Source organism: Panthera pardus, unplaced genomic scaffold, assembly GCF_024362965.1.
Source record: "Panthera pardus isolate Hobbes unplaced genomic scaffold, ASM2436296v1 HiC_scaffold_21, whole genome shotgun sequence".
In the NCBI taxonomy this organism is placed as follows: Eukaryota; Metazoa; Chordata; class Mammalia; order Carnivora; family Felidae; genus Panthera; species Panthera pardus.
Genome location: NW_026526777.1, coordinates 27,778,235 through 27,797,960, shown reverse-complemented (window position 1 = coordinate 27,797,960; position 19,726 = coordinate 27,778,235). Strand labels below are relative to the sequence as shown.

The 19,726-nt window shown below is 49.4% G+C and overlaps 2 protein-coding genes across 5 annotated transcripts in view; one reads left to right on the top strand and one right to left on the bottom strand.

Moving 5' to 3' along the window:
* KDM5B (lysine demethylase 5B) overlaps window positions 1-2,696 on the bottom strand; it is an 81,154-nt gene extending 78,458 nt beyond the window's left edge. Inside the window, exon 1 of one of the 2 annotated variants that reach the window (XM_019431794.2) lies at window positions 2,343-2,696. In XM_019431794.2, coding sequence (XP_019287339.2) covers window positions 2,343-2,546 — 204 coding nt within the window. In that variant the 5' untranslated portion in view covers window positions 2,547-2,696. Of the gene's footprint in view, window positions 1-1,625; window positions 2,055-2,342 lie in introns of those variants that run through there. The other variant, XM_053909046.1, reaches the window with a different exon arrangement.
* LOC109256474 (alpha-1,3-mannosyl-glycoprotein 4-beta-N-acetylglucosaminyltransferase-like protein MGAT4E) lies at window positions 1,072-17,130 on the top strand. Of its 3 annotated transcripts, none has more exons than XM_053909059.1 (6): window positions 1,072-1,156; window positions 13,248-13,331; window positions 13,613-13,772; window positions 14,490-14,637; window positions 15,013-15,109; window positions 15,946-17,130. In XM_053909059.1, exons 4-6 carry the CDS (start codon window positions 14,512-14,514, stop codon window positions 17,088-17,090), a joined length of 1,368 nt encoding a protein of 455 aa, XP_053765034.1. In that variant the 5' UTR covers window positions 1,072-1,156; window positions 13,248-13,331; window positions 13,613-13,772; window positions 14,490-14,511; the 3' UTR covers window positions 17,091-17,130. The 3 variants fall into 3 exon arrangements, with proteins under 3 accessions (XP_053765034.1, XP_019287364.2, XP_019287357.2); XM_019431819.2 differs by lacking the exon at window positions 1,072-1,156 and adding an exon at window positions 2,738-2,995; XM_019431812.2 differs by lacking the exons at window positions 1,072-1,156; window positions 13,248-13,331; window positions 13,613-13,772 and having other exon boundaries at window positions 14,002-14,637.
* The last annotated feature ends 2,596 nt before the right edge of the window (window positions 17,131-19,726 follow it).

Genomic DNA, 19,726 nt, shown 5'->3' with positions numbered 1-19,726 from the left:
AAAGATTTCCCTTTTTGTGGTTATATCAACAACAAACTCTTTCCATTTGGCACAGGAGTTTTGTTAAACAAAGGACGAAGAAAGCCCCCCTCACACAAAGGAGGTCTCCAAAACAGAGCACTGGTTGTGTTTGTAGGTTATTTGTGCCTCTTTAACACCCTTCCTCAGGCAGTAGAATGTACTACTCTCAATACAAAATGGTGGCCATCATGTCTGTCTGACATTCAGAATGGGAAAAGGCAACATGAGCACACATTTTGTAAAGCTTACTATTCCTATCCTAGCCAAGATGAGGAAATGGGTAGCCAAACCTAACCAGAGCCAACACTATCTTTCTGGGAAAGCGCCCTAGGAAAGGCACAGAGTAAGAAAGTAAGATAAAGGGTTTACCCCAGCCCTTGTACACCACAATACCAACATGGAGGACAACTCTCACTCCCAGGAACCAGACTTCACACATTTTGGTTACCAAGAACTTAATCAAGTTGCCTCATTTCTGAATAAAATCCCACTAATGCAAATGTACAATATCCACACTCACCCTTCCTAGCACATGACATAAAACTAAACTGCTAAATGTCTGAAACATGACCTATTCTTCAAGAATTAAAACCTTGGCTCTAATCAGCTCCGGCTGTAACTTCTGCAGGCCCCTGTGCACTCTAGAAGAAATGCACGTCCCTTAAGCAACAAGAATCAACCTTGTCCACTTGAGAGAAATGGCTCTATTTTCAAACATTTCCCCCATACTAGCTGACCAGTTATTTTCTGCCGCATAGATTTCACCTTCATTTTCAAACTTGTCCAAGAAAAACCAAAGTATGTTGTCCGCGTTTTAATTTTGGGGGGAGGGGGAAGGGCGACGGGAGAAACGACGTATTAAGAGATCTCCCTCAAAACTGATTTCCAAACCCTAATGACTACATATAGAACCCCTGCAACTCCAAATGTCATTACAAAGAGCGAGCTTAAGAAAGAAAGGGATGGGAGGGGGGAATCTTCCTCCAATGGGGGTGGAAGTGGGGGTGGAGTGGGGGGCGGGGAAGAGTGGGGAGAAGATTCTTAAACTGTAGGAAAGGCAGTTAAACATCCTTCCCAACGGTCCCGGCCCGTCCAACCGTCCTTTAGGCCAACTCGGACTCCGACCATCCGCAAGGTGGGCAAAAAAACAGGGGTGTCGACGCGCACCCAGTTCCAGCCGGGGGTGGGGGGCGGGCGTGGGGGCCAGCGGAGGGCCGGCCGGGCTCTCCTCAGCGAACGTTGGAGCCAACGTTGGAGCCGTTAGGGATGACTTCAGCAGCACCCCACCCCTCACACACACAGCCCCCAGGCCCGAGGCGCTTTAGGCACGGCTCGCAGGGCTGAAGCGGGGCTGCATTTCAGCCTCCGGGGGTTGGGGGGGGGGGGGGGCGCGGGAAGTGCGCGTTAAGGCTTCGCAGGTCTCCCGGTCTGACATGTCCCCCTACCGCACGGCCTCGCCCCCCACCCCACCAAGGCAGCCGAGACCTCCCCGGGGAGCCGAGCGGCCGGGCCAGAAGTCGGGTGTGTGCGCGGCCGGGCGGGCCCCGGACCCTCCGCCGCCGGTCCTGCTCCCCGCCACCCCCAAGTGCCCCCCACACACTTACGCCCCCCACAACACCTCGGCTCCGGGGCCGGCCCCGCGGCTCCTCCCCGCCCCCCGGCAGCGCTGGACGCCCCCTCCTCGAGCCCGGCCCGGGGAACAGCAGGAAGCCCGGAGCCCGGGGGGCAAGGGGGTGCCCCGGCCCGCAGGGTGGGGCGCCCAGGTGAGGGCCGCTCCGGGCCGACGCCGCCACCACACAAAGGACCAGGGGCTCCCGCCGCCATATTGAAAACTTTCCTCCGCGCACGACAACTCGCAAGTCCCCCACCCCCACCCAGCACACACCCCCGCACCCCGGGGGAGGAGGCGAGCCCCGGCCCGCCGAGCAGCGCCGGGCCCGGCGCCCGCCCTCCTCGCCCGCGCCGCCGCCAGCCTCCGGCAGGAAGCACCCCCTCGCCCACCCCGGCCGCCACTCCATCCAGAACCGAACCCGAACCCCCGGCCGGGCCGCACACCCGTCCGCTCGGGCCGCGCGTCGCCCGGGGGCCCTCGGGGTGGCACCGCCGAAGCGCCCGCTCTCCCACGCTCCTCATCTCCCACCCTGAAGAAGCCCCGTCCTCCTCCCCCGGCCTCAACTCCGACCCCGGGGCAGCCCCAAACTTGACGCGGCCTCCGGGGCGACCCCCGCTCCCCGCCCCCCGCGCCTCGGGCCTCCCCGGCCCGCGCGTCCTACCTCCCTCCCCCAGCCGCGAGCAGGATCCGGGGTGCCGGCGTGACTCACCGGCGGCGGCCGCACCTTACAGATCCCAGTCTGCTCGGCTATGGGCCGGATCTTGTGGATGAAAGCGAAGGGGTCCGCGAACTCTTCCCAGCTGGGCTCGAAGACCGGGCACTCGGGGGGAGGCAGGAACTCGCCCAGCGGGCCCGGGCCCCCGAGGGGCAGCGCCGGGCGCGGGCCCGGGGGCAGCGCGGTGGCCGGCTCCATCACCGCGGGTCGGGCACGGGCGAGGGCAGGGTGGGCTCCGGAACCGCGGCGGCGGGCTGCGCTGGGTCCGAGACGGGTGCAGACGCGACTCCGGCAACGGCAAGTCCGACTTGTACTAGCAACGGCAGCACCTTGGGCTTTTTCAGCCTTCCTCCGACGACGTCTTGCCGCTAACCCACGCCGTGCGCCTCCGCCGCCACGGCGAGGAAAAAGAGTCCCACCCCCACCCCCACCCACCCCCACCCCGCGCCGAGCTCCCGGCCCCGCCCCCGAATCGGGCGGGGCCCGGGCCTTCGGCCTCGGGATGAAGTTGATCCTTACGGTCCAGTTGAGCTAACATTTATTGACCATTTACTACGTGCCAGAGTCCCTTCCCTCAAGAAGTTAATACTCTGGTGGAGAAGATCGGACACATAAATGGATTATATCAGTCATGTCAGTACACTGTGGTAGGTGCCATGACAGAAGTATATACACTTAGTAAAACCTGGGGAGGGGCCGAAGGTATTTGGCATAATGGGGAAGGATTTTCTAGTAGGGGGACCGGCTTGAAAGTAAGAACAAAATGGAGGTGAGAAAACACTAGTTATAATGTTAATAATAAGCTAACACTCTTGAGCACTTGCATATCCTGGGCACTGTTCTAAGTGCTTTGCATAATTAATCATTTAATCTACACAACAACCCTTTGAGGCAGGTACTCTTACTTCCATTTTACAAATAAGGACAGTGAGGCACAGGTTGTTTAAGCAATTTGCCCAAATTCACACAGTTAACAAGTGATAGAGACTCTAGCTTTTGGAATGAGAGGTGTTACAGAGAAAAGAGTGGTCCGGGAGCAAAATAATGGCCAGGTTGAGTGTGAGAGAAGCCAAAGACTTTAAAAACAATCCAGTTGAGAAACTATGGTGCCTAAATTAAGGCAGCAGTGCTATTCATTCGGAAGAATGCATGCAAATGTAGGAGATAAAATTAGGACATAGTGATAAATTGGGGAAGGACACTAAGGTATCCAGGGTGATTCAGGTGTCTAGGTACTTGCCTGAATGGTTGCTGGTGCACGGGCATTGCCAATGCATTTCCCGAGATTATATAAATGAGGAGGGAGATCATGTGTTCACTTCTGGATATGTTGAGTTTGACGTGTCTTCGGTACAGTTGGAAATATCCAACAGGCTGAATAGTATAAATCCGAAGGGGAGAGATCAGAAATAGAGATGTAAATCTAGAGTTATTAGCATATGACTGATAGCTATTAATTATCTAATGCTAATCTAATACTGTGTGAAAGCATTGTTGTAAATGCTTTGCGTGTATTTGTGTATTAGCTCATTGAATCTACACAACCATCCCGTTGGGTAGGTACTACTATTACCCCTATTTTGCAGAGCAAGCAATGGAGGCACAGAGAGGTTAAGTAATTTTAAAAGATGAGAACATTTTTGAGGCATGGGTGGGGTGTGTGTATGTAGGGTGAGTGCCTAGTGTCCTGCCCAGGAAAGGGGGGAGAGGAAATTTAACAAGTAGGACCTCAACACTAAAAAGATCTCTTTCATCCAGAAAGCAGCCAAACCTATGGAAGTATTATTTGGACCAACAGCGTCCTAGCTCTGTTTTCAGATTCACCTAGATGAAAGAAGTCTCTCTTATCCTTAAGGGTTCTTCAAGTTAAAAAGTGGGGAGGAGAGAAGCCTCCTCTTCAACAAACTCTTCCCAGAGATACTTGGCCCCATGTTTTGGGGCCCCATGTTTAAACTGTTTGTTTAAAAAGGGCCTTGCAGAAGGTACTCCTTTTCTTGGCTCTCTAGGGCTTCGGACCTACATAAACCTTTTTTGCTCCCCACTGCAACGGAGACTTAAGCCAAGGGGCAGCTGGCATCCTACTAGAGAAAAAGTCATCAATGTAAGATAGAGATGAGATAAAATTATAATAAAATGTCAATGGTAGAACCTAAGTGGTGGGTGTAGAGGAATTTGCTGCAAAATTTTTTTAACTTTGCTGAATATTTTAAATTCTTCCATAATAAAATGTTGGGGAGAAGAATCGTTGCTGCTCTTTGCCATGGGTGTATTTGCTTTTGAGGGTTTTGCTGCAGTTGATTTCCTGTCATGTGCTCTTTCCTGGGAGAACGTCAAGATTATTTTCACACTTAACATTGGCATCCTTCAAGCCGGAGAAGTATAACTTTGAGAAAAATTCTAGACTTGTATCAGTAATGACTATTAACTGAGGTGCACAGGAAGAATGAGCCTGGGATAATCTTTCCCAATCCTCAGCCGTGTACTAGAACTCCCTCACGCTCCCAACTCCCAAGCTCTCTCCATTTCCGGTATTGACCCTAAGTGATGAGATTTTGTTGCTCCCAGATCTGGCAGCAGCTGTTTGGCTCCCCGAGGACCCGATGTGACGTTGAGGGAGGGGGCGGTTGCCAGGGTAGTCAGGGGAACCTAGGGACCCAGAGGGCTCTCCGGGAAGGCGACAACTCCCCCCGCCCCGCAGAAGACGCTTCCCTTGCCCTTTATGATGTGTGTTTACATGGGCGGAGGGATCCCTCCCCAGCTGACAGCCACACCGCGGCCGGCTCTTCTTTTTTTAAAGAGCCTAGCCACAGGCAGTGATTGGCCAAGGCCAGGGCCGCATCAGCCTCCGGGGGCGGGGCCGGGGCCGCATTGTCTCGTCTGGGGCTGGCCGGACGCCCCAGAGGCCGGACCTGGGCAACCCCGGCTCGGAGGTCCCGGGGCTGGATCTCCCGGAGGCCTTGGGAGCGAGGCCTGGGCGGGGTCCGGTTTGGCTTGCTCGGGGAGAGCGGGGTTGGAGCCCAGGCAGCCGGAGCGGAACCAAGCCCCGCTCCGAGTGCCACGTCTCCAGGAACCCCCTCCTTACTTTTGGACAACACTCCGCCCCACCCGGGCCGCCGTCCCCCAAACTACCCCTATTTGTGCTGCCCCAGATCCTTTGGACACATCCTCAGGGGGCTCCGTCCTCATCCGCCCCCTCCGTCCGCAGGCCTCACTCCGCGAGCCCGCCCCGCCCCCGGCCTGCGCCCCAGATCTGCAGCCTTCGCCCCTAGATCCGCCCGCCTGGTGATGAGGCGCTCCCCGCGTTCCTTCCGGTCTCGGCGACGGGACGACCACGCTCCAGGGTTGCGAACTAGGGGAGCCACTTTCTCCCTTCCCCTCCCACCTCCAGCCGCCAGTCCCCCGCGCTCTCCCGGGGGACGGGGCTCCGGGACGGAGGGCCGGCCCGGCTCCCCAGCAGCCTGGGAGGGGGCGGTGGCCCGCGCAGCACGTAGCGCACGTGTAGGGGCCGCTCTCCACCCCCTCCGCAGCCCGCGGCCTCCGACCACTCTCCCGGGCTCCGGGTGTCTGCGGTGCGCCTGCCTTCCGCCCCGAACCCCCAGTGTCTGCGCCCTCCAAACACTGCACCCCTTCTCACACCACCCTTCCCTTCCCAGCCCTGCTGATCCTCTCCTCTCTTTCTCCCTTCCCCCCAATTTCCCCAGTGCACGGGCCTTTCCTCAGACTTCACAGTTTGTCTCAGCTCCTCCGATTCAATGCCATCTTCTCTCTCCCCCACCACTTTTGGTGTCCTGGAATGTTTGGTGTCAGATGTCCCCTGTGGAAACCCACAGTCCATGAGATCTCGAGATGAGCTGCAGCCTGTTTGGCCTCCCTGTTTTATTTATTTCGTGTACTCCCACAGCGTCTCGTTACTACTCTCTGTTACTGCAATCATAACTCGGGATTTGTCTTTTTAACACTGCCCTCTTCCCTCACACCCGCCTCTCCTCCGGATTGGAGCCGCTGGAGGGAAGGAGTAATGGTCTCTAGCCCTAGCACCAGGCACGTGGTAGAAACTTCACAAATATTTGTTCAAGGGGAAGGGAAGTGGCCTTGAGTGTCTGTAGCTCCTACTGGCTGAGGATGGAGCTTTGGACAGGACAGGAGAAGCATCTGGTTGCTCAGGTGAAGCAGGAAGAGATCTCACAATACATCAGTATGTGGGGGATGGGGGAGCCCACATAGTGGGATAAACCCATCTTCCCCCATTCCCTGCCATGCTCGTTTCCCAGGAACCAGCAAACCCTCCTCCTCTGCTAGACTTGTCTCTTGTGTGGGACTTCTGTGTTCCCTATTCTGCCCTACCCCCAGCTGTGGGGACTGTCTTTTCAGATCAGCTCATCCCACGACAAGGGTCTCATCTCTGGGCTTCTGTCCCTGGGAAGTTGGGTCTGGATCCTGGGGAGACACCTGATAACTAAATCCCCATCTTCTCCTCCTTCCCATGTTTTCTTCCTCCCCAGTTCTGGGATCCCTTCTCTGCTGACTCAGACCAAGGGGATCCAGGGTTCAGCGCTTTGGTTGACCTGGGTGTGAAGGGTGTGAGGCCCAGGAGCTAGGCCCTTGCCTGGGCCCCGTCCCCAGGGAGCCTCCAACAGACACTGGCAAGTGGGGCAGTTCCCACGGTGTGTGGCCAGCCCTGCCCATGGGGTGGGGAGGGGCAGAGTTACCCACACAGGGCTTCAGGGTGTTTCCTCCCCTTCTGGTTGGACCACTTTAGAGGCCCTAGACTCTTTCTCAGAGCAAACTTGTGCAGAGAAGCTGAGAGGCAGAGGGAAATTCACGTTCCCTGTTCATCCTGGGGCGCCACCACCCCAACTAAGGTCTCTGGACTGGGGCACCCCTCGCAGCATGCCCTATGGCCTTGGATAGTTGGAATGTTTGGAATTCTCTGTGTCCAAGATGAAAGTCTTCCAACACAAAGAAAATGGCTTCTACACTAATTATGTCAGAACTTCTGGAAGCCCTACCGAATCTCCTACGCTCATTTGAAATTCAGTGTTGACCAAATCCGGTTGAGTGGCCAACACAGGGTCAGACACGCTAAATGCTAAATGGTAATTCTTTCTTCTCTCCCCTGGAAGGAAGGGGTGATATATGAACAACCTGAAATACTGTTCTAACATGAATAAGACAGGGTCAGTGGGGGGCGCCTGGGTGGCGCAGTCGGTTAAGCGTCCGACTTCAGCCAGGTCACGATCTCGCGGTCCGTGAGTTCGAGCCCCGCGTCAGGCTCTGGGCTGATGGCTCGGAGCCTGGAGCCTGTTTCCGATTCTGTGTCTCCCTCTCTCTCTGCCCCTCCCCCGTTCATGCTCTGTCTCTCTCTGTCCCAAAAATAAAAATAAAAAATGTTGAAAAAAAAAAATTAAAAAAAAAAAAAAAAAAAGACAGGGTCAGTGGCTGGGGGCCCGTAGTCTCTTAGACGTATCAACACTATGAGGTAGGGGGGTTTCAGTGTCATCGCCTTTCAGATGGAGAAATTGAGACTTGGAAAGGTTAATTAGCCAAAGCCACACAGATAATAACAGCGTTAGGACTAGAATGATGATCCTAAAGCCGTTGATCATCCCCAAACATCAAGGCGATTTCTCTAAAGCTGAGAATCTCACACCCGCTGCCCCTTAACCTGCCAACATGTATCCATTTCTCCCCTAAGCCTCAGTGGCTTCACACTTCTTGACTGTGAGCTCCAGTACTTTTGTTTATATACCAAGAGTTTCACAAAAGTTTCACAAAACGTTACTGGCCCTTACACAGTGATACACAAACATGCTGATCAAGACCCATGAAGCTGGTTTTATAACCCATGAACGGATTGCGGCCTCAGTTTGAAAAATGCTGCTCTGTAGCTAGTTTTTTGTGCTGAGTGGGCAGCTTTCAAGATGATCTAGACCAAGCAGTGAGTTTTCTCTACTGGTACCCGTATAATCTTACATTTTGGCCACTGCCCCTCCCCCTTCATGTCTTCTGTAAGTCCTCCAGAATATGGACTACATCATATACAAAATCAGTCATCAGCTCTTTTCTCTTCCGTCTGTTTTTCATTGCAATCGATTCATTTTCCTCCTACCCCTGACCACAGCACTTGAACCCCAGGGATCACTTTGTGCCTCATATTTTTAGCACCTTATCCCAGACAGGTGCCTGGTATAAAACCAGGATCTAGCATGGTCTTTCAGTCTCCCAAGACCTGACTTGGAGCAGTGGCCAAAGGCTCAAATGCCTACAGGGGGCAAGGTAAATGAGGAAAGTCAGCCAGGTAGAGTAGGAAACTGAGAATGCACGTCTGGCTACCAGGGCCATCACTAATCAGGCCAGGGTGGCAGCAAGTTGCAATTTTTCAAGAGAGGCCAAAAGTCTAGGTTTTTATGCAAGCTCCCTTAATTTTTAATTTTTTTAACGTTTATTCGTTTTTTTAATTTTATTTTTTTAAATTTACATCCACATCAGTTAGCATATAATGTTTATTCACTTTTTTGAGAGACAGAGACAGAGCACAAACAGGAGAGGGACAGAGAGAGAGACACACACAGAATCTGAACCTCCAGGCTCCAGGCTCTGAGCTGTCAGCACAGAGCCCGAAGGAGGGTTCGAACCGCAAACTGTGAGATCACGACCTGAGCCAAAGTTGGGTGCTTAACCGACTGAGCCACCCAGGCGCCCCAAGTTCCCCTAGTTTCTACATATTCAATCTTCAAACAAATTTTTTTTTTAAAAAAAAAGTGTGTGAGCCAATCAAATAAGCTTGTGATCAGACCATGTTCTGTGTGGAGTCACCTGCTCTGGAGAGGCTAGGGGGATGATGCACTTCAGACCTTCAGAAAGAACAATGGTTGCCAAGGGAGCACTAGCTGAGGCACCCAGAGAGAAATGGTGGAATGGAGGTGGGCTCCTGCTCCATCCCTACCCTGTGGGTCAGGTTCAGCCTCCTAGGCTTAAAGGAGAACTCTGACTTCCAGCAAAGTCTGGAGCCCACACCCAGGACATACGATAGCAACAAGCACAGTGTCATAGATGGCCGACCCATAACTGCAATGTTGATGAGGGACCTGGGGGGTGTCCTTGCTTTTTAATATTTCCTCCCTCCCTCAACTTTTTGCCTCCTCTAAAGCCCTCAGAGAAGCGGAAATCAAATGACAAGCTATGGAAAGGTTCTCAAAGTGCTGTGCATCAGTGTAAGAATCTACAAGTAAAATTGGGGTGAAGGCTTAGGAATTAAAGTTAGGCGGACCTCCCAGATATGAGGGAAAAGAAGACAGTGCCGTCATGGTTGAAAATGATACTTGTTCCTTATAATAAAAAAGCTAACATTTATTGAATGTTTGCCATGTGCTATGCATTTTTGTGTGAATGATCTCTTAAAATCTTCTTAAGAACCCTTGAGAATGGGCATCATTTTAATCTTCATTTTCTAGATGAAGGACTGGGATTCAGAGAGGCTGAGTCACTTAGCCAAGGTCACATAGCCAAGAAGTTTAGCAGAACCAGGTTCTGCCCAGGCTGTCTGAGTCCAGAATCTGTGCTCTTAACCATCACCCACATATTGCCCTCCCCTGGTACACCGCACAGTCCTGGCACTGAGGTGTCCCTGACACCTAGCACAGTGTTTGTTGAAGAAATACATGGTCACTCACCGTTGTCACATAATGCCTGACAATTAGTGAGTTTATAAATACTCGTGGAGCATGTTCTCTGGGCCAATTACTATGCAAAGTGCTGTAGACATAGCATTGAATCAAACGAAGTCCCCGCCTTTCAAGGACTTATATTCTAGTCTAGTGGATAGAGACAGACAATAAACACATACAGGTAAGATGGTTTCTGGTAGAAATCAATGCTAAGGAAAACAGGATATGTGATGGAGTGATGGGAGGCTGGGTGGGAGGCGTGGTGAGTGGCTACTTTAGGCACAGTGACTGCAGGCAGGAAGAGCATCTGGGCTCACATTTGAATGTTGGGAAGAAGATGGCTCTTGAGACCTTACAGAAGATAGTTCCAAGAAGAGGAGTACCATATATGGAGACCTGAGTCCGCAAAGAGCTTGAAATGTCCAAGGGATGACGCTCCTCCCCCCAAGAAAGCCAATGGGTCGGGGGAGATGAAGTCGAAGAGGCAGGCAAAGGGCTAGATCAGACAGGATCTTGTAGGCCATGGTCAGGAGTTTGGGTTTCATCTTACTTTCAGCCACAAGTCATTGGAGAATTGTAGGCCAGGGAGGGATAGCATTTGATTTGCAATTTTAAAAGGTCTCTCTGACTGCCATGTGGAGAATAGATGACAGGAGAATGAGGGCGGAGGTGAGGAACCAATTAGAAGGTGTTTGCAATAGTCCAGGCAGGAGACGACTGTGGCCCAGACTCATGTGGTAGTGGTAGAGGTGGTGCGAAAGGGTCATGCTGTGGATACATTTTGGAGGAAAGGGTAACAGGACTGATTAGATGGAACGTAGAGTGTTCAAGGGAGAGAGGCACCGAGGATGGCTTCTAGATTTTTCCCCTGAGTAAATGGGAAAATGGTGGTGCTATTTAGGGAGATGGGGAAACCTTGTGGAGGAAAAGATTGGGGATATAGGGGGGCGCCTGGGTGGTTCAGGCTGTTAAGTGTCTGACTTCAGCTCAGGTCATGGTCTTACAGTCTGTGGGTTCAAGCCCCGCGTCAGGCTCTGTGCTGACAGCTCAGAGCCTGGAGCCTGCTTGGGATTCTGGGTCTTCCTCTCTCTCTGCCTCTCCCCAACTTGTGCTCTCTCTCAATAATAAATAAGTAAACTTTAAAAACTTATTTAGGGGCGCCTGGGTGGCTCAGTCAGTTGAGCACCGACTTCGGCTCAGGTCACAATCTCACGGTCCGTGAGTTCGAGCCCCGCGTCGGGCCCCTGTGCTGACAGCTCAGAGCCCGGAGCCTGTTTCAGATTCTGTGTCTCCCTCTCTCTGACCCTCCCCCATTCATGCTCTGTCTCTCTCTGTCTCAAAAATAAATAAACTAAAAAAAAAAAAAAATTAAAAAAAAAAACTTATTTAAAAGAAAGATTGGGGATATATGAAGATCTATGTTTCTGTTTTGACTCTGTTAAAGCTGAAATACCTTTTATTCATCCAAATGGAGATGTTCAATAGTTGAGTAACCTGGAGCTCAGGACAGGAGTCAGGGCTGCAGACAAGATCTGCCCTGGGTCATCAACATGTGTGTATATCTATGTATATGCCCACAAGCTTATATATGTAAAAGCCTAGGGGCGCCTGGGTGGCTCAGTCGGTTAAGCGTCCGACTTCGGCTCAGGTCATGATCTCGCGGTCTGTGAGTTCGAGCCCCGCGTCGGGCTCTGTGCTGACAGCTCAGAGCCTGGAGCCTATTTCCGATTCTGTGTCTCCCTCTCTCTCTGCCCCTCCCCTGTTCACGCTCTGTCTCTCTCTGTCTCAAAAATAAATAAACGTTAAAAAAAATTAAAAAAAAAAGCCTACAGATATGGAATAATGTATACACACACACACACTCACACGCACACATATATTGTATATATGAAGATAGTTATACACACACATGCATGTATAATATAATATATAGTACTTAAAACCATGGGACTGGGTAAGATCACCCAAGGAGAGCATATAGGAAGAGAGCCAAGGACTGAGTCCTAGGATCCTCCTCCATTTACAGGTTGGGAAGAGGATGAGCCAGGAAAGAAACAGAATGGTCAGTGTGGGCAAGAATGATGTTAGGGAAGAAAGCATTTCAAGGAGGAAGTAGTCAACCATGTCAAAAGTTGCAGAGAGGTTGAGTAAGATGAGAGAAAACGTGAAATGAAGTGGGGCTAAATTATAAAGGCAATGCTCTCAAGGAGTTGTGCTGCGTTGGGGTTCCAGAGGAGGGGGCAGAATTTGGACAGAACATGAATTTAGAGAGGAATTCTGCTTTTTTTTTTTTTCCCATTGGGAGATAGTAGAGCTCCTGGTCAAGATGATGGGAATGGTCCAGCAGAGAGGGAGTAGAGGGTAACGCAGAAGAGAAAGAGGGTCATTGCAGGGGTGCAGCACCCTGAGCCGGTGAGGGGGAGTGGGAGTCAGGGCACAACCCCCTGAGGAGGAGAGTGTGGAGTTGAGGTTCAGGGAAGTGGAGGGCATGGTGGAGGGGAGGTTTGATAGTTCCCCGTATCTCTTTTCTCTGTTAAAAGATGCTGATGGTGGGGCGCCCGGGTGGCTCAGTCGGTTGGGCGTCTGCCTACGGCTCAGGTCATGATCTCACGGTTTGTGAGTTCGAGCCCCTCGTCGGGCTCTGTGCTGACAGCTCGGAGCCTGGAGCCTGCTTCTGATTCTGTGTCTCCCTCTCTCTCTCTCTGCCCCTCCCCCACTCAAGCTCTGTCTCTGTCTCTCTCAAAAATAAATAAGCATTAGAACAATTGTTTTTAATTAAAAAAAAAGAGATGCTGATGGTGGTCTTTGGAATGAATAATAATAGCTGGCAATAATTAAGCACACGCCGCTCCCCTGTAAGGCCGGCACACGCATCCCTGCGATGGTAGGGGAGTAGGTGGCGAGGACACAAGGATAACATCACAGAGGGAGCTTAGCTCCAAGCCGGAATGCTGGAGAGGCCTCAGGTTGCTCTGCCTGGCCTCACCTTCTCTGTCGTTACACCTGAGTGACTGGCGCTCCGCACCCCAGCTCCTCTTTTTCTCTCTCTCCTGCCTCTCCCAGAAGTCCGTGGGACTCACGGGGCTAAACGAGGGCAGTACTCTGGCTGTGACTGGTAAATGACACAGGAGGTGCAGAGGAGAACTGAGCTATGGCTGTGGCAGTGAACTCCTTCAGCTGTCATTGTAGAGCCTTTTTAATCAAGGTATGTATCCTTGTATTTTTGTCCTAGAGAAAAGAAGCCCATCTCCTTGACATCAAGTGCTTTGTATCTGAATCACCTAAGTGACTCAAAGTCCTGACTTAAGGAAACCAGGTAAGAAAAGTTTACTCTGTGAAGCCTTCCTACCATGTATAAGTTTTATGTTTATAATTCTTATCAAGAAGCTAAATGGCTAAGGGAGAGAAGGGTATTAACCTCTATCAAAATGCTGCACTGGCAGGATCCAGAAGACAGGGAGATTGGAGAATATTATAGCCTCGGGAGCACAGAAATTATCAATTGCAATTTCTTTTCTTTTGTGTACTGACTGTATAAGGGGACAGAATCAAGAGCAGGTGACAAGGCATATTAAAACCTTTCCTTTGATCATTTAGAAACAACCAGGGAAATACATTCTCACCGGAGAAAAGGCACTAACAGAGGAAGAGAGCAGTAGACAAGTGCTTTTGAGGCTGAATAAGCCTGAAGTCAAAGCTCAACATTCATGAAAGGATTTTTTTCATTCTAAGTTAACAGATTCATGTTCTGATCAAGGTATGTGAATGAGATTAAAGGTTGGAATAAATTAAGGATATCCTTTATTAAAGAGTAATAAAGGCACCACATTGCTTAGTATTTAGCAATACTTTAAGTTCAGCTATTTTATTTATTTTGAGAGAGCGAGTGAGCAGGGGAGGGGCAGAGAGAGAAGGAAAGAGAGAAACCCAAGCAGGCTCCACACTGTCAGTACAGAGCCCAGTGCAGGGCTCGATCATGATCTGAGCCGAAATCAAGAGTTGGACGCTTAACCGACTGAGGCACCCGGACACCCCAAGTTCAGCTATTTTAATAAACTGGCTTTTGTTTAAAAAAGCAAGGGTAGGTGGTGGCCATCTGTTTCCTAAGATAAAGGAGCCTCATCACTGAAGCCCCAGTTGACCTTTATCATTTTGAAAAGGGAAAGCTTTGGGAAAGTTGAATCTCCAAGCAAACCTATACAGAGAAAGCAACAAAAGCCACAGGACAGGTGACCTTCCTTCTTTAAGTCAGGGAATAAGGCTATATTCCATCAGGTCCCCAACTCAGATAAGAAGGCAGGCTTTGGAAATAAGTTAACAATGATGAAGAGGAAGGATATAATATGGGGGATTGTGAGGGGGAAAGCTTCCAGGAGACAAAGGAGAAGTTCTAGGCATGGATGGATGGATGGATGGATGGATGGATGGATGGGGAGAGTCCCCAGCTGCTTTACATGTTGACTTTTTGCTATAGGAACCGTATCCCATGCGACACCATGCGGTGTTCCATCAGGCGCGGCATCATAACCTCAGTGGGCATTGGATTCCTGTGGCTCCTCGTCACTTTGAAAGCCCCCAGGGAAACTGAAGATGTTCAAAACGTGATGGCTTTCAAAGGCCAAGTAGCAACCCTTGTTCTCAGTGTGGGAATTGAGGATGTAGGGAGGGGATGGTGTGGACAGGTAGATTCTCAAAGCACCTGCTCCCTTGCACCTGCGAGCAGGAAGCTCCAAAGGGAGTTGGGATATGAACCTGGACCCATCGGTCCATAAAGAAGCTGCTCCCCCAACCCCAATATTTGTTAAGGTAAGGAAGAGAGCAAATAGTGCTCGAGCCCTCATTGCTTTGGCCAGTGGTCAGGCATCCTGAGAATGTGCTGGGCTCACTCTAGGGAGAGTTTCTCTTTCCTGGAAAAGCTTATGAGAATCCTCTAGGGGGCTAAACACTCTTCTTTTTATGAAAGGAGGTACATGTTTTGCTTTTTGTCAATGATCTAGGAGGACAGTTATGGCAAAAGAAAAGATGTGAGACTGCTGGAAGGCTGGCAGAATCATACCTTCCAGTATATTAAGACAATTCAGCAGAGAAGAAAGAGTGAGTTCCAAGGAGGGGAGTGGGGTACCCTGAGGGAAGTAGGGACATCAAGAGAAGGTAGCTAGGAAGGAAAGAAGAAGGGAGAGGAAAAAAGGCAGGACTGCTCCCAGGAATATTGGAATCTGGCAGACAGTTCAGGAACGAGGAAGAAGGAGGGAAAAGATCATTGTTACAGGAAGGCAGAATCACCGGATTAGAGAACATTTGGATTAGAAGGGGCCTTAGAGCCATAGTCCAAATCCCTCAGTTTTGTGAATCAGGATCTAAGCTCAGGAGTGAAGGGACTTGCTCGAGGTCACACAGTCAGTGGTGGAACTGAGACAAGAACGTAGGGCCCTTGACTTATGGAGAAGCTCTTTTCCTTTCACCTAAAGCTGAGCTTTGGGAAGATGAACTGTAAAACAAAAAGAATTATAGTAACTATAATGTTAGCTAATACTCCTGAGCACTTAAACCACGTGCTACAAAATTCTGGCTCAAAGACGACTCAAAGGGACCCACAGGGACTCAGCATCACCTAGTTTAGTGCTTCTCAGACTTTAATGTGCATTGAAGGTACTTGGTGATACTGTTAAAAGGCAGTTTATCTAGGAACCCAGATTCTGCTTTTCCAATAAGCTTCCAGATAAGATTGATGTTGTTGGACTGAGGACCATATTCTGAGCAGCAATGATCTAAACACCCCCTCTACCAAAAGAGAGCACAGATGGGAACTAGAAGAGGGAAGAAAGGAACAGAGAAGGTCCCAGAGAGCATCCCAACCCTTAACCCTTTGACTACCTTCACTACCAAACCCGACGTACTCTGACAATTGTCCCTATTTTGCCTCTCCTTAGCGTGGCTGACAGTGGGGATCTCAGTGCCACGACCAGATCAAAGCGGCCTCTTGTACACCCTGGTCTCTCTGTTCCGTGCTTCCTCTGAGATCGAGCAGAAACGTCTCACAGTACTGGTTCATCTGGCACATTCTGACCTCACCAGGCTCAGAGAAACCATTGCCCATATTTCAACCCTCTTCAGCCCACAGATCTTGTCAGGGAAGCTGCTACTGATTCATGCTCTATCTGATGCCTACCGCACCACGGATGACACGAGGAAGGAGGCCCACGGTGGGGAATTCTACTCCAAGCAGAATAGAGATCATGCCTTCCTCATGAGCTTTGCCGCAAAGCTCTCTGAATACTTCCTGTTACTGGAGGACAATGTCCTTTGTGCCCCCAACTTTATCACCCACATTCATTGGAAGGTGGACACAATGAGGTCCGACCCATGGGTGCTACTGGAGTTCTCTAATATGGGCTTCCTCGGCAAACTCTTCCACAGCAGGGACCTCCCACTCCTGGCTCATTTCCTCCTCCTCTTCTACAAGGAAAAGCCCCTTGACAGACTGATCCCCCACTTCCGTACCCTCCTAGCTCAGAAAAACCCAATCCTTTGCAGACCGTTCCTTTTCTACCACAGGTTCTCCTACTATACTTCCAATGACAGTCAGAAGGCCACGCCAGTCCGGAAAAAGAACCCCTATGGTCCTGACAACCCATCCGCAGCCATTTTCACAGATATGAAGGTTTTTGATGTTCATTTCCCCTGGAAGGCCTACACTCTGGATGAGTCATTCTTCTGGACCCAAAATGTTAGTGCAGGGAACCACCTGACAGTCATTTTGAAGCATCCAGCGAACTTGAGCAGAGTGCAAGTGTTGACAGGCACCATCGTGGATGGAAAGCATGCCCTAGAGAAGGGACAAGTGGAGCTGGGCTATGACCCCGAGGGAATGCCTCAATTCTGTACCAGCTTTGCTTTGCTGGGCCATCTCTTGGAAGGGCAGGTGAATCAGGAGATATTCAAAAGTATGGGGTACGATGTGAGCTGTGTAAGGCTGGTGGTGAAAGCTAATCAGGTTGGCGGTCTCATAATCAGGCATATTTACCTCTGGGAGGAAAATCCCAAAGATATGGAAGCAGCTCAGAGTTGGAGATAAATCACTAAGGATGTGAAAAATTAAAGTTGTGAAGCTGTTCCATTCCAGCCTGAGTGACGTGGGGAGATAGATGTCAGGGAATGAGGGGCAGGGAGAGAAGACTCTATGATGCTTTTGGTGCCACCATGATGTTAAGAGACCTGTTCCTTTTTCTCCCCAAACAAGTAATTCATATATGTATATGAATTTATATATATATATGTAAAACTTTTTATGTTTATTTATTTATTATTTTAAGTAGGCTCCACACCCAACATGGGGCTTGAACTCATGAGCCTGAGATCAAGAGTTGCATGCTCTACGGACTGAGCTGGCTGGATGCCCTATAAGGTGATTCTTAAAGGTTATCTTTTTCTGGGAGCAAATATAGCTTAGCCCAACTTGGAGAATGGCCTTGGTCACTCCCAGAATGTTTAGATTTGGGGGATGCTGAGATGAGCACAGAGTGTTTGTGTGTGTGCGTATAAACACATATATTGACACACAGTCAGAGGTGGGGAGATGTAATGTGGTAGTAGGAGGGTAAATGGGGAAATCATGGGGTGTCCCTAAAACTGACAGCGTAAGTAGCCAAGAAAGTGACCCTCGTTAGAAGTCAAATTCTCTGGGGGCGCCTGGGTGACTCAGTCAGTTAAGTGTTGAACTCTTGATGTTGGCTCAGGTCATGATCTCACGATTTGTGAGTTGGAGCCCTATGTCAGGCTCTGCGTTGATGGTGTGGAGATTGCTTGGGATTCTCTCTTTCCCTCTCTCTCTCTGCCCCTCCCCTCCTCATGCTCTCTCTCTCTCAGAGTACAAAAATAAACATTTAAAAAAAGAAGTCAAATTCTCTGAAATTCAGAAAAGCGGTAGATGGACCGATAGCAATAAAACTAAACCCTTAACTCTATCCTTTAAGCTGTTTCATAGTGTCCATGAGTTTCTTCCTTTCCTCACAAACTTGGACATAAATAGTTTGTAACTAAAACTTCACTTTGTCATCAGCAATTCACTCCTTAACTCCCCCACTGGTGTCTACACCCACCAAGCTACTGAAACTCTTCCCTAGTTGCAATGACAAAAATAGTCAAAACCCAGCTGCATTTTTTCAGAGCTCATTCCCCTTAACTCTCTGTAGCAATATACAATACTCACTAGTGTTTCTTCTAGAAACAGCCTTCTTCCTTCTGGGATTCATCCATTTATTGGATATTTGCTGAGTGCGAGGCACACGAAAAAAGCCCCTGTGGGGTTAAGTACATGGTCTTTTGGAAGCACAGATCTGCTCTTCCTAAAACATTCTTGGGGGCTTAGGAAAAGCTTCTTGGAAAATACAATATCTAAGCCTAGACTTGCCAGATAATTAGAGAAGATAGCCAGGTAATGTGGGGAGAAGGTCAGGGAGATTTTCCAGTAAAAGAAACAGCATGCTGAGAAGTAGGCAAGAGGTGAGAAAGAACATGGTTCATCTGGGAAAACGCAAATCATTTAGTGGGACAGGAGATGGAGGGCAAGCTGGAGGAGGGATGGGGCAGAAAATAAAGCCACAGGATTGAGAGAGGACCAGCTTAAGAAGGGCCACAGACAGTTCAATGGGGGAAAGAACAGTCTTTTCAATAAACGTCTTTTCAATAAATAGTGTTGGAACAACTGAATATCCACATGCAAAAGAATGAATTTGGACTCCTACCTCACACCATATACAAAATTGAATCCAAATTCATAGAAGAAAATAGAAGGTGTAAATCATTGTCACCTTGGATTAGGCAACAATATATTAAGATATGACACCGAAAGCATCAGAAATCAAAGAATAGATCAATTGGACTTCACCAAAATTAAAAACTTTTGTGCTTCACAGGACACTATCAAGACAGTGACAAGAAAACACACAAAATGGAATATTTGCAAATCATATACCCAATAAGGGACTATTATAAAGTCTTATAAAGTCAGAATATTATAAAGTCTTATACTCAATAATAATAAAAAAAAAAACCCATTAAAGATGGGCAAAGGGTATGAATAGAGATTTCTCCAAAGAGGATGTACAAATGGCCAATAAATACATGAAAAGATGCTCATCGGGGCACCAGGGTGGCTCAGTCAGTTGAGTGTCTGACTTCAGCTCTGGGCGTGATCTCATGGTTTGTGAATTTGAGCCCTGCATGGGGCTCTCTGCTGTCAGTGCAAAGCCCGCTTCAGGTCCTCTGTCTCATCTCTCTTCCCCTCACCTACATTGTCTCTCTCTCTCTCTCTCTCTCTCTCCCTCTCAAAAATAAATAAACATTAAAAAAAGAAAGAAAGAAAGAAAAGATGTTCATCATTAGTCACTAGGGAAATGCAAATCAAAACCACAATGAAATACCACTTCACACCCACTATTAAGGCTCTAATTAAAAAAAAAAAAAAGGAAAATAAGTGTTGGTGAGAAATTGGGACCCACATACATTGCTGGTGGGGTTGTGAAATGGTGCAGCCACTTTGAGAAAGTTCCTCAAAATGTTTAACAGATTACCACGTGATCCAGCAATTCCACTCCTAGGTCTATACTCAAGAAAATGAAACATACATCCACACCAACACTTACATATGAATGTTCATAGCAGTCTTATAATAACCAAAAAGTGAGAATAATCTACATGCCCAACAGATGA